General features: G+C 37.6%; 1 protein-coding gene across 1 annotated transcript in view; it reads left to right on the forward strand.

Moving 5' to 3' along the window:
* Positions 1-15,524, forward strand: part of LOC150091061 (dual oxidase-like) — a 299,603-nt gene that overhangs the window by 268,308 nt on the left and 15,771 nt on the right. The window contains exons 26-27 of the mRNA XM_090381506.1: positions 4,710-4,939; positions 9,488-9,652. Of these exons, the coding sequence (XP_090237632.1) occupies positions 4,710-4,939; positions 9,488-9,652 (395 nt within the window). The remainder of the gene's footprint in view (positions 1-4,709; positions 4,940-9,487; positions 9,653-15,524) is intronic.

Consider the following 15,524-nt stretch of genomic DNA (forward strand, 5'->3'; position numbering starts at 1 on the left):
GTTCATTAATATGGATAAAATTTAAGCGTATCAAAGGTGCTGCTGTAATATTACTGGTGAAGGAGTAGAGTAACATTATGATCAGTGGGATTAATTTATAAGGCGAATTGGCTTTACTCGTCAGTGTTTCCATTAATATAGAATTTCCTAAGGAGTATTGTAAATGGATTAATAACAGATTCTGTGATATAACCTACTGTGCTGAGGTATAACCGACTGAATTCTTTGTATCTCGCAAGGTCATATTTTTGGAAATGCACTATTAGGCTAGGGCTTATCACTTATAACCCCTAGCCTAATAAGGCATATCCGAAAATATGACCTTGAGAGATACAATAGTGCTTCTCATTCTATCATACGACTGATAAGTTATGAGTCGTATAGTAGAGTGAGAAGGATTTATTGTTATTGCTAATTATCTTAAGGTAATATGTTTGTTTGTTTTTTTCTTATTTATAGTGTATCTTTTTTCCGTTTTTCAGTTATGTTCAGTTTTTCTATTATATACAAATTGGAATCGCGTACACTAGACATGCGCATATGCAGATAGGCCGGTCGGGCAGTACTTACGAGCAAGTCAAAAAGAACCCACAAATAAGTAATGTGGGCACTTACATGAAGAGGTGAGGTGACAGTTGTCAGGGTGTTGGCAATGCCTTAGAAATTACAGCCGTTAGCATGCAAGAAAGCAAGCTTATACAGCACCAAAAAAAAAAAAAAAAAAAACCGTTCCATTTCACCTCTGCAATCAACCACTCGCTGGCTAAAGGCAAACTTCCGGACGTCTATTCTGCAACCGTCTTGACCTCAACTGAATTTATACCCCTTCATGTGCGTAGTCTGAGCAAGAGGAAGAATCCCATCAGCATTGAGCTCGCTCAATCCATTCAAAGTCTTAAATGCCTCAATCAGATCACCTCGCAGGTGCCTACTCTCCAGACGCTGCAATTTACAAAATTGGGTAAGAGCATCCCTTTGTTCCCCTCACCAATCTCGTTGCCCTTCTCTGTACTCGCTCAAGCAACTCTAAATCCTTTCTAAAATGAGACCTCCAGACCTGTATTCAGTACTCAAGATGCGGCTTGACCGACCGTTGCTTTATACAATGTGATAATCAACTACTTATCTCTGCTAGCAAAATTACTCTATATCATTGACAAAAACCCATGAGTTGTCCTGGCGGCCTGTCTGCACTGCTCAGAGAACTTCATATCTGACTGCACAATTACCCCAGGTCTTCATTTTTCACTACCCTGCGTGTAGTATCACACAATTGATACGTTACTCTGGGGTTGCTGGTACCCATATGCAGTACTTTGCCTTTGTCAATTCAACTTCAGTTGCTATTTCTCAACCCATCTGCCTAACTTTTTAGATTATGTTGCAGTAGCATACTGTCATTAAGCGTCCGGCCAACCTAACACTAAAGTGAGGTCACCTCTGTAAGGTTTTCGACCCTAGACTAGTGGTTTCCAAACTTTATGTTACTACGCCCCCTTTTAAAAAAATCTAATCTTGGCGCCTCCCCCCCCTTTATTTCATAAAATAATACAGACACATTTTTAAATGGTAAAAATTGTATTAATACAAAAAATGAAAAAAAAAAAAACGTAATTGACAGAATAATAACAAGGTTTTACTATATATATATATATATATATATATATATATATATATATATTTTTTTTTTTAAATTATTTTGTTTTTAATGCGATGATGGATGTGCTTGTTTATTAGCATAAAGTTTATCGAATCTAGGTGTCACTGAGGAGAGTGCTACTCGTAGCTCTTTTTCTACTATTAAACGGGCTCGATATTTGTATTTCATTGCAGCAAATGCAGAAAATCCCGTTTAAATATGATGTTACGAATGGCAGCAATACTTGCATTGCTTTGCTTGACAAAGTATTATATTCTTCACTTCGATTCAACCAAAATTGAACTAGGGCTTCACTCTGAAATTTTTGTTTCAATGAAGTATCTCATGATAATTCTATTAATTTTTCCTTTTCAATGTCAATCCAAATTCATCATCTTGTTCATCGACAAATGGATTCTGTATCCACGCGAACTTTGTAAAATCAAAATCTTCGAAATAATGTGAAAGTGCATTAGCAAACCATTGTGTTCAGTAAATAGATTTTTGTTTGCTTCAATATTAACTCTGGCGCAGAAATCATTTAAAAGTGGAAACATGTCGAACTTATTTTTTTGTAAATTTGATTTCCACAGCTCCAATTTTTTTATGAATGCTTTCACTTTGTCTTTTTGAATCAGTGAATGCATTTGTGGTCCTTGCATTGATTTATTCAAAACACTCAATTTTCCAAAAATTTCAATCAGATAGGCAAGTTTAACAATAAAGTTATCATTCCTAAATAAATTTGCCTCTTCATTATGATTTTCATCAAGAAAAATTGCAATCTCTTCTTTGAGTTCAAACACCCTTTGAATCACTTTTGCACGAGATAGCCATGCACTTCACAATAATATAGAAGTGAAGTATAATTAGCTTCCATATCTTCACACAGCTTTGCAAACAACCTAACTTTTAAAGGACTGTTTTTTATGTAGTTTATAACTTTCGTAACTTTTGCAAAAATGTTAAGTTCCTCGCTCATATTTTTTGACACAAGAGCTGCTCTGTGAAGCATGCAGTGCGTCCAGATAACTTCGGGTGCTTTCTTTTTAACTAATGCTTGAAGACCTGCCTTGTGTCCTGACATTGACTGTGCTCCGTCAGTACAGAGTCCAATGCAGTTATTCCACTTTATGTCGTTCTCATCAGAAAAAGTGTCAATTATATTAAAAATTTCATTGGATGTGGCCTTTCCAGGAATGGGGTTGCAAAATAATATATCTTCCATTATATTAGTTTCTGCAACATATCGAACATATGCAATTAAATGAGCATCTTTAGCTACATCAGTTGCCTCATCTACTTGTATGGCGAATTTCGAAGTACGCAATCGAGACACTAACTGATCGCAAAGATCTTCAGATATATCATCGATTCTTCTGCCAACTGTATTATCAGTAAGCGGTATTTGTCGCAATGTTTCGCCGAACATTATTTTAACCATATCAATAGCTGCTGGCAAAACTAGAGTTTCTCCTATTGTGTGTGGTTTTTTACATTTCGCGATCCTGTAAGAAAAACTATTTTTTTTGAACATTTGCTTTTGTTCATTAAACTCATCTACTTTTCTTTGAAAAAATTCTATGGGCTAAACAGCGTATTCAGAATGTATAGTTTTAAGGTGCCGTTTTAATTTGCCTGGTCTCATACTATCTGCAGCCAAAACTTTCGTACAAAATGTTATGTTATGAAAATTACATTTCTGTTAAACTTTTCGCTCCTCCTTTTGCACTAGTCCGCGCCTCCCAGTTTGGAAATCGCTGCCCTAGACTATGCAAATTTCTATTGGTAAATCAGGGCCTGTGTATGTGAGAGAAAGAGGGGAGGAGAGATAATGCTATTACTACAACAGACCAAAAAAATAATAGGAAACGCAGATACAAAGTACATTAGCGTTTCAGATATTATATAACTTATGCGCAGGTTTTTTGTTGATTAAACAAATTTTCTTTTCTTTGATTAATAAAAGTAAAAAGCAAATATAGTTATTTCCTTATCAATTAATTACTAAGATTATAACTTTACAGATCACTTCATAAAACTCTATACTTTTACATTCTCTAAATTTAGTCGTTTAATTTAATTACAACTGTATATTTATTACTCTTTCCGACATACTTTTTAACGTGCATTCGTATTATGCATAAGCACCTCTTGTCTTCGTCACATCCGTTTGTCTGTCCGTCTGCATGTAACAACGCGACTCTCAGTGAACAGATTTTCATGAAATTTTGTATTTAGTTCTTTTAGAAAAATTTGTCGAACCATCCCAAAAATCTGTCAAATAGAAATCCAGCAGTTTTTATTTCTTTTATTCATATAATTTGTATACAAAAAATGTAGTTTTAATACAGTTTTATTAACTTTAGACAGTCCATGCTCGCTTCATGTATATTGTTATATAAGATTCGTGAACGTGGTGTCACTTATGAAGAGTACATATATGGAAAGAGACGAGACTTAAAATATTTACTTTACAAAAGAGAAAAAAAAACGATTAATTTAAGAAAAAATCGAATGCACTTGAAAAAAAAATAATGCATTGCGTACTGTGGCTCTTGAAAAGTAATGCACTGTGACATAGATTTTATGCTATCTTACTTGTTTAAGTCTCTTTTCTTTTTCTCTCCACACACACACTCGCGCGTATTTCTTCACAAGCAATGCAGATTTACGAGTCTTACATAACAATACATGCTTAGTAGGATTCATACTCGATAGCTGAGATGGAAACATAACCTAACTCTGTTTTTTTTTTTTTTTTTTAATCTTTTGAGCAAGCCAGCATATGAGTATTAAAAAACGTACTACCTAACGGAAGCACACAATTAAATATCAGCAGTTATCCTAAATAAGATTTGTAAATAACAAGAGCCAATCACAAATAATCGTATTAAACAAATAGCAATATTTTCTTTTCAGGGAGCGATTATAAATCATATAATTTGAATGGAAGTTATTTAACGAACATCTATTATCAATTACTAATGTGCTTAATATTTTATGCTATTTATTTATAGTATAATATGTCTATTTGTTTGATTTTAATGTTTCGTACTTTTATTATTAGATGTTACCAAAGTAAAGTTTTCTCGTCCACCTAACTTCAAGTATCTATCTGGACAATGGATCCGGCTTTCATGTACAGCCTTCCGGCCCAACGAATACCATTCCTTAACACTTACTTCAGCACCCCACGAAAATTATCTGTCGGTGCATGTCAAAGCCCAGGGCCCTTGGACTTGGAAACTTAGAAACTACCTAGATCCTAATAATCTGTACGACGGGCCATTGCCTAAAGTAAGAACGATTTCCCCCGTTTTTAAATTAATTAATTATTGTAGAACGCTAGTTCACTGAATGATTATAAGATTTTTGAGGACAACATAAAATTTAGAAATTAAAATGGTTGTTGTAGAGTCCTATAACTTCTTAATAATTCTTGTTAGAATAAAATATGAGAATATTAGGACAGACGGAAATGGCTGCGAGCATTTCTGAGTCATGAGTTAGTCGCTTTCATATGGGTCAAAGTAATATTTACACTCATCTCAAGCGTTCTTGTTTGTTGTCTATATTCGCAAAATGTTCTGAAGATAGCAAAGTTCTATTAAGCGGGAATACCAAGCTAAGGAAAAAAAACTTAAGTATAGAAGAATACTTATAGTGTTTACTGTGTCTACAGTAGTGTCATCAATAAAATCAGTGAATTGGAACAGCTGCTTAGGACAACTAACGCTAACATAACAGGGCTACCGGAAACACGGTGCCACTCAAAAATTGGGGTTGATAAGTTTCACTGTGGTACGTACAACGTATACAAGAAAGGGAAGACAGAAGGGGTGATTCTTCTTATCAAAAGCAGTCTGAGCGCGAAAAGAGCTTTTGCAGAGCCAGAAGTTTGCCAGCATTGAATCTGTGTGGTATTTCTGCCTGCAGATGGAGTGGACGAGCAAGTGTGAGTATGTTTTTATGAATTGAAATGACAATTTGAATTTTCCCCTAATTGATTGGAACACTACGCAGTAGCACAGTGGCATCCTTACCGTCTTCCCACACCGAGTGGAAAAGGACGGATTCGAAACCCGTCAATGACACAAGGTCATTTTGTTTTTTTTTTTTTTCCTTGGTGGATGAGTTAGTCGGTCTCAGACGTAGATAGCAATATCCCCCCCCCATTCCCCAGAAACTCGGGTTTATCTTCCAGCAAAACAGGCAGATCGACTGGAGAACGCACGCAATTCAGGAACATGATACACTTGGGCAATATAATTGATATTCCAAGTGACCCTAGTGTGACATTTATTTAATAATATGGAAGCACCCAACACACGAGCTGAGCTCCAACAATCATTCCCTTTTGAAACTCTGTGATATCTTTACTATGTCCCATTACTGGTACTTTACCACTTTGACTTGCAGATGCAAATTACCACTGCCCTAGCGTTTCATGCAGTGCAGGAATAGTCGATTACCGACGAGGTGGTCACAATTCAGTGATCACTGAGTGTATATTTTTATTATTTTTGATTATTTATATATTTATTTAATTTTATTTTATCATAATTATTATTTATTTATATTTTTTTGACCGGTGTACAAAAGCCTGTAGCTTTCTTGAGCTATATTGCTAATAATTCGTTATATGATACTAATATCCTTGTTATAAGTAGTAAGTTTTTCATTTTTTTCTCTCTTCTCTGTACTCTTTATATGCCCTGATACATATAAACTGAACAAAATATAATTTGTGGTGGTATTAGCCGAATTTACATCTGTTACAGCAGTGACAATCACGTTCCATACAAGTTACAACAAAAATCCATGACTTTCTGAATAATTTTCTAGCTAATTTCATTAGCTAGAAAATTATTCAGAATGTGGCTTTACCTTATCACGAAAGTGTGTATATATTTGTATATATTCTTTCGTTTAGCCAAATAGTATGCGCCCACCGAGGTTTTCATAGTCCATTAGATCTTCCTGGATAAGGATAAACACATGATTCAGGCTTGTATATAAGGAAGGCCGATGAGCCCGGCAAGTTGGTTCTCGTAATGGCACGTATAGCCGAGCTGAATGATTTCCAGAGGGATGTTGTTGTCGGATATCACATTGCTAGCTTGTCGATTCGTGCGATTTCTGACAGCCTGAAACATCTAAAGTCGACCGATGGTGATGTTATCATGAAACGAAATCGTGACGGTATCACCACCGTCCTCGAGGCAGAAGAAGATCACTACAGGCCACTCCACGTAACCCTATGGGTTGTGAAAGGATGTTATAGCAATCCCTGCGAAACATCAACTAAGAGTCTAAGGTGCCAACAGAGCTTTATGATTGCACGAACGCACTACGTACGAAGTTTTACAGCCTCGTTCTTCACAGGAGAGCAGAGGCAAGTAAGTCAAACATCAACAACCGCAGTCAGCAGTCTCGCTTTGAATAACGCCAAGAACGTTGTGACTGGTCCAGAGAGGGGTGGAAATAAGTTCTACGGAATGACGAATTCTCACTACATTGTACGCCTAGAGAACATCTATCTGGAGTGCATTATGCCAAGAGTGGAGTTAGGAGGAGGAAGTGGGGGTGGGTTATGTTCTGAAATAGTTTTTCATGGTATGGTGTTAGTTCCTTGCACAACCAGCAAAGGTTGTGCGAGGAACCGTGAATGCCGACGCTTACCTTGAAAATTTGGAAATTCTATGCTCACTACGATGTGGCAATTCTTCGGTAGAATAATGTAGAGTAGATTCGGTAGAGTACATTTTGGAGCGTGTGGGCAATCAGACAAGAGCTGACGGGGCTACTCAACGTGGAAGTAATCGTGAGATACTTCCAGTAGTGCCTACAACCGATCGCACTTTACACTTCTCCAGTCTGGTTTTCCCCCCTCGCCATCTTATATGAACAGATTCCTCGATGTCAAGTACTGGATAATGGGATGGATGAAGAGGGTAATGGGCAAACCCATTCGCCATCTCCAGGTCTGTATTATATACCAACCTAAATATCACTCTGTGTCGACTTCGCGTAGCATCTAACATCCTCTTTATTTCTCAAATGCCTTCTGGAGTGATTGGCTCTACAAGGCATTGTCCCTACTCAATCATGGCAACCCCAATCTAAGATTGCGTTTTGCGTTATTGAAATCCTGTGCTGTCTAAAGAATTTTTTCAGAAACAATATAGTAAACTTTGTTAATTCACTTAGAATAGACCCAGAGAAATAATATTAGGTGCAAGCAATATAGAATGATGAGCCTATCTGAAGCCCATAGCTTACTTCAGTTATAGAACGGGAGTATCTCGAAGGAAACTCATTATCTATTCAGCTTTGCCTAACCTCAAGTCGAATAAAGACAGAAGATGTAATATTATGTATTAAGTAAATCTATAATAACAGCTTAATCACATCTTTATTGTAATCATGAAACTTAAATTTAATGTTTAACCACGATTTTGTAAATTACTGAAAAATTATTGCTCCATGCAAATACTGGAAATAATTGCTCTATGTAAATATTGTAATTAATTGCTTCATGTAAATAATTGAGTCTTGTAAAATGTAAATAATTGTATCTTAGCTTTCCTTTTTTTATTTGTACTCTTCTAGCCGATCGGCTATAAAAGTGGTGAAAGCAAACCTTTTGCTAAAATAAACAGTTTAATGTTTGATTCAATAGGATAATGCCTCATGCCATACCACGAATGCCTTTTTAGCATGAATTTTACATTCATGTCTATGAACGATTCATGGACATAAATGTTAGAATGTCTGGGGCAACGTGTCGATTCGAACCTTATAATAACCTTGAGTGAGGGCTGGAGGACCCATATCAGTAGCTGAACTGATCACTTTTCTTCAGGGGAATGGAAGATTATACCTACTTCAGTCTGGTTTTCTGGTTTTGTTGGGAGAAGACCTGCCCAGGAGAGTGGTGTACGAGCGGGCGAAGGAGGACCGAACATGTTATTGAAGCGTGTGACAGTGACGTGTGTGAAACTTCGGGTACATTTTTGGAAAGTAATGCACATTTTATTTGGATATCTTTTTTTGAGAGAATGTGAAATTAACCATTTGGACGATGTTCATAGAAAGATTTAAATTCCTGAGATATTTAATAACTAATTTTGAAATTCGTCACTTAGCGTCTATTATGGAGGTTGCCATAATAATTAGACTGTCATCACGTACATAGTATAAAATGCAACTCCTTGAAATCTGTAGAAATGGTTCGAGTGCTGCTTTGTGGTGATGACAGACCTCCTTGAGCGATTCTGTTAGTAGTAACAGTATTCTTCAGTGTGGGTGTCGAGGGAACAACTCGATAGCCTCCTCTGTATTTCATAACATTTGCCGCTTTGTACTGATACTAAACTCATGTTTAAAGATTTTTATGGCTTTGTTCAGGTTATCGAATGATTCTGTAATGTCCAAATAAAGTATATTTTACCTGACCATTACTTGTAAGGCTTCCTGAACCCTTGCGATACTTATTAGCTATGGTTATGTTACGTACTACGATATTTATATTTTGCAAGTAAAAATAACTTCTACCCAAGTACTGACAGTTTATGTAAATGTATGCTTTATTGCTGACAGCCGTGATTATTTTTCAGTGTTCAGTACTGGCAGTGTGGTAAACCTTCAAAAATTTTCATGACAAGGGCTAATTTGTTCTAGTGGAAATACAGTAATCAAAAGGTTAAAGAAAATATCAAAAAGTTTTCGATTCTTAATGGTAGTATTCAATTGTTGTTCATTTTCTCCTGCTACTTATACTTCATGTTTTTAGAATGATAACCTTTTTTCCCTTTTGCTGAAAGCGATCTTTTCATCTAACAGATCCGACTGGAAGGTCCCTATGGAGGGGGTAACCAGGACTGGTATAAGTTCGAGGTTGCTGTCATGGTTGGTGGAGGAATAGGAGTAACTCCTTATGCGTCCATTCTTAACGACCTTGTGTTTGGTACATCTACTAACAGGTATTCAGGAGTGACCTGCAAACAAGTAAGATAAACGCTATGTCATTTAATTTCTTTTGTGTGTGCGCGCATAGAGACAGACAGACAGACAGAGAGAGGCAAAAACGTTACAACACTTCTTTTAACACTGATATTCGGAATTACATCTGAACTTGCTTTCTGCATTCCTTTTTTTTCATGTTAGTGAACACGAGAATCGTAATAATTCCTCATTTCACGCGATTTCACACTACGCGCTCTATGAATGTGACTTTTCTATAAAAAAATATTCTCATTTAATGTAAAACCTCCCTCCGATGTTGCGAATTAAAGGTGAAGTGCATTAATTACAAGTACTTTGACTAAGATAATCTACGCGACATGCTCTTCGAACATTATATTAATTCCGAATTTTTCTTTTTTTAATTAACCAATACACATTATTAATTCGGTTATTTGTCTGTTTTAGTGTATGTCAATCTCTTGGAAAATTCTTTTCACTACCATGAAAAGAATGTGTCTATTTTTCTTTTTTTATTTTGCATTTTGTTGGAATCTCAGAATCCTGTATTTTTAAGTAAAATATTTAAAATTATATTTCTACCAATATTAGCATTAGCAATTAACAAAGGCACATGATGCAAGAAAGCAAGCTTATATAGCATCAGCCAAAAAAAAAAAAAAAAAAAAACCCTTATTTCACCCATCCACTCGCTCCAAATATGTGTCAAGTTCTGCCTTGAATCATAAATTGAATTATAAACTTTGCAATTCCGAAAACACTATGCTTCATCAGTCGCGGTTAAATGAAGAGTTAAGTCTTCCCGAGTGTGATCCAAGGAGAACCTTAATTTCTGATATATGGAGAAACTTAATAAATCACTGGTATAGTATCTTATAATTAAGTTGATGAATGCCAAGGTTCATGAATAAAAGTCGTTCTATTACATTTAAAAATTTTTAAATATGGATTTTAATTGTTCTTATATTTTTCATATACTATTGTTTTTTATTTTGGCTTATGATATGTGGATTTCTTTTTTCGTGATTTGGATTTATTTTGTAAGGTCAATGAAGTTTTAAAAAATGCACAAGGAAATTAGTTGGTTCGGTAATTTTCGAAGTCACAACAGTAAGAGCCTGTGCTGTATAATCTTGCTTCCTTGAAATTATTTTGCCATTATTAATATTATACGTCTACTTAAAATGTATGCGGTTCAGTTAAAATTTAATTTCCACTCGAACCAAAACGTTCGCTTTCGACATCAGTCAAGACATGAACTCTTCGGAATATCCAATGCCTCGTTTATCCGATTATATTGGAAATTTCAGAAAGATAAATGTTTTGTTGGCGAAATATAAATTACTTTTTTTTTCTTTCTAATTGTTCGCTTAGTGACAAGACTTAGGAATTTATAAGAACGCATTTGTAATGACCATTTAAAATATGTTATTTGTCTGAACAGGTGATAAAACATGAATTTCTCGCGCAATTTTAACGGTTTAGTTCGAGGTAGTCGCATTTAATGACTGAGATCATTATATTCGTAAGGCAGGCAATTTCCTTGAAATATCGAGGCAGGCCTACGCCCTTTCCTTTTCGCATTTCAAGCTTAGGCAGCTAGATAAAATATACAATTTGGCGGAAGAATTAAATACCAGGTTGTAACGTGTAGTGACATGTCATCAATCATTACCATTATCTGGCGATATTCAGAGCTCCTAGAATTCTTATCCAAAAACTTGGACCGTTCATTACTTGCGATAGATGGTAAGGCTCTTTGGTCATTTATTCCCATAACCTAGCCTTAAAGGGTTATAAATTACTGTAATTGCCGAGCTAAGGTTATTATTTGTCTTAATTAATAACATTCGATAGTAATGAATTGCTCGCACAATAGACCCAATAATTTAAAATGTGCTGTCAAATATCGGACTTAAAAAACTCCGCTGAAAACAAAGCAAAGCAACAACAAAAAAACCTAGTAAGACTATATATTCACGTAACTAGCATGTCGCCATCTGGTGTTAATCTGCGATATTACAGAATAAGAAAAAAAATTTTCCCTAATCAATTCATTTTCCTGATTAAACTGACAGAACGAACCATTCCAATGAATAAACAAATTATACAAAATAATACATAAATGCATAAAAATAAAAAATAATATATATATATATATATATACACACACACGCTCACACACTATTTCAGGGCTGTCGGCTTATTATTTCAGAAAGGTAGAATTATTTTTATTATAATATTCATATAAATGCTAATTATTATTATTATTTTTTTTTTCATTATTGCTTTATTTCAACATTTCTTTAAATTTCTAACTTTAAAATTCTACTATTTTTAATTCTTTGTTTACTTATCATAATCCAGTTTTGCCTATTGCAGACTCTTCTTTAACTTCTTACTGTAATACCAGATTCCCTTACTTAAGGTTCGGGCAGTTACGCCCCCGGTATATCCAAAGTACTTGATTAGAAGCTATTTTCTTTGCTTTTCACTTTCTGCTTTCTAACTCTAAATTTTATACCTCAAGATCTATTAAAGTAATTCGAGGGAAATTGACTTTCCTTATTCTTACATCCTTTCTCCTTATGTCAGCATAAGCCTTCTTTTTCACATATATATATCAAATACACCACAACTCATATTGTTGGCTCTCATTTTCTTATTATTTTTTTCAAAGCTATCTGTCGGGCCAGCTGTTATTTTGCCTGTTTGCTGTTAAATTTATATAAATTGCTGATATGCCTATAAATTTGATAATTTGGACATAGTTAAACTGGCAGATAACAAACAGAAAAAGATAGCCTTGCTAATTATTGATTGGATATATTGAATAGTGCTAGCCCTCGTCAACGTACCTTCAAGGTATCCTAATATCAGTAATTAGTCTCATAATAATTATATTATTTTATTGCTAATTATATGTTTATTTATAGGGTGTAACGAAGTAAACCAGCTCAAGCTACCTTAGTCTTTATAATTTATTTTTTCCTAATGGCACGCTTTGTACTCTCATACTTTTATGTTAGTCTTATCATACACCAGTGAGCCAAAACATTATGACCACCTACCTAATATGATGTTGGTCCTCCACGTGCAGCCAAAAGAGCTCGTACCCGGCGAGGATTGGACGCTACAAGATTACTAAATGTGTCTTCTGGTACCAACACGTAACGAGCAGATCCTTTAACTCATTAAGGTCCGTGGTTGAGACACCGCAGATAGGAGTTGCTGTTCCAAAACAAACCACAGATCCTCGATGGAATTGATGTCTGGGGACATTTGGAGACTAGGGCAATACCTGGAAGTCTTCCTAATGTTCCGCGAACCAGTCTCGAACAATCCGGGCGGTGTGGCGTGGCGCATTATCCTGCTGAAAGACGGCACCACCAGAGGGGAATACCGTTGCCATGAAAGGGTGTACCTGATCAGCAATGATGTTTAGGTAGGTGACAGACACCAGAGTGCCAGGCACATGCATGACTGGACCCAGGGTATCCCAGCAGAACATCACCCCAAGCATGAAACCGCTGCCACCGGCTTCTTTTCGTCCCACGGTGCATCCAGGTGCCATCACTTCCCTAGGTAAACGACGCACATGTACCCGGCCGTCCACATGGTGCAACAGGAAAAGTGATTCATCGGACCAGACGACCTTCTTCCAATCACTCAAGGTCGGGTTTCGATGCTCGCGTGTCCATTGTAGGCGCTGTCACTGGTGAAACGTGGTTAGCATGAGCACTCGGAGCGGCCTGCGGCCACGCAGCCCCATTTTCAGCAGAGTTCGATGTACTGTATGTTGTGACACATTGCTCCCGTCACCAGCATTCCAATTACCCGCGAGCTGTGCCACAGTCGCCCTTCTGTTGCTTGCCACGTACCGTCCGGGAGAGCCTTCGCTCATATCGACCCGCCCAACACCTCGCCAGCGGTTTGTGGGGGTTTTCCCTCCTCGGACCATTTTCAGTAGGTACTGACCACGGTTGACCGTGAGCATCCCACTAGCCGTGCCGGATATGCTCTGACCCAGTCGTCTGACCATTACAATTTGGTCTTTATCAAACTCGCTTAAGTCCTCTGCCTTTCCCATCCGAAGAACAAGAATAACACTGATTAACGGAGCTCAGTATCATGTGTTTTTTATACCGTGTCCCGACCCGCGCACACGTCGTAGTTCACCTGCTTGCTTCGATTTGCATAACGAATCGCTGGTCAGAATGTTTTGGCTCATCGGTGTATATCTGACCTTTTTGGTCTGAAGACTCACTTTGAGCACTAATATTGTACATATACACTCTTACAATAGTAATTATGTATACAGGGTGTTTCAGTTAAACGTTTCAGAACTTCTAAGAGGGGTAGGGTACATCCTGACAACTCGAAATCATATAGCAATGTGGGGTCGGAAATGCTTTCCTGAAACGGTGTTGTACACGGAAGCACCATAAAGAAAAGAGACCGTAAGTGAGAAATCGTTTTAATAATACATGAAAAGAAGCAAAAGGTACATGGATTAAAGTAAGTGTTCCAAGTTTCTTCCACGGGCTACAATGCACGCCTCACATCTGCGACGCATGGACATCCGAACATTCTGGAATACTCCAGGCGAATTTCGAATTTCTTGAACAAGAACGCCAAGTTAGTAGGATGGATGATTACACGAACGCAGAGCTAGCCGATATGCATTTGGCGTACGGGGCTGCAAATTGTAGTGGGCCAGCCGCACAGCGTTTCTACGCGGAACGATATCCGACGAGGCGTATTCCCAGTCATAATTTCTTTGCAAGACTGCACCAGAGGTTAGCTGAGAGAGGTTCATTTGAAAGAGCTGACAGGGACAGGGTAAGAACAGCACGGACTCCAGCCGTCGAACAGAATGTGCTGCAGCATGTACAGGGGAATCCAAGAACGAGTACACGAAGTCTAGCAAACGCAGTCGGGGTTTCCCATTGCAGCGTCTGGAGGATTCTCCGAGAACAAGACATGCATCCGTTTCACGTGCAGCGTGTCCAGACACAGCAACCGGAGGATTATGCACCTCGTATTGCTTTCGCACAGTGGTACCTTGGAAAATGTGCTACAAATCCCCTTTTTCCTGCTGAAGTGTTGTTTTCCGATGAGGCATCCTTCACAAGGGAAGGAATTTTCAACACGCATAACGACCATATCTGGGCGGTCGAGAACCCGCATGCAATACGACGTCGTGCAGCACAGATTCGATTTTCGGTCAATGTATGGGCCGGTATTATGGGAGATCACCTCATCGGACCTTACCTGTTACCGTGTCGTCTAACCGGACCTATCTACTTGATCTTTCTGCAGCAAGTATTGCCACAACTTTTGAGAGATGAACAGATTTCTGCATCGACGCAACAGACAATGTGGTTCCAACACGATGGAGCCCCTGCCCATTATAGCGGAGATGTTCGTAACTACCTGGATGTCACATTTGGTCAACAGTGGATCGGACGTGGTGGTCCCGTGAGTTGGCCTGCTCGGTCACCCGACCTATCATGTCTTGATTTTTATTTCTGGGGTCATATGAAATCGCTAGTTTATGACACCCCTGTTGACAATGCTGAGGAGCTGGTTGCAAGAATCGCAGTAGCTGCCGAAGAAATTCGAAATTCGCCTGGAGTATTCCAGAATGTTCGGATGTCCATGCGTCGGAGATGTGAGGCGTGCATTGTAGCCCGTGGAAGAAACTTCGAACACTTACTTTAATCCATGTACCTTTTGCTTCTTTTCATGTATTATTAAAACGATTTCTCACTTACGGTCTCTTTTCTTTTTATGGTGCTTCTGTGTACAACACCGCTTCAGGAAAGCATTTCCGACCCCACATTGCTATATGATTTCGAGTTGTCAGGATGTACCCTACCCCTCTTAGAAGTTC

Source organism: Mastigoproctus giganteus, chromosome 1, assembly GCF_048544385.1.
Source record: "Mastigoproctus giganteus isolate SK-2022 chromosome 1, ASM4854438v1, whole genome shotgun sequence".
NCBI classification, from domain to species: domain Eukaryota; kingdom Metazoa; phylum Arthropoda; class Arachnida; order Uropygi; family Thelyphonidae; genus Mastigoproctus; species Mastigoproctus giganteus.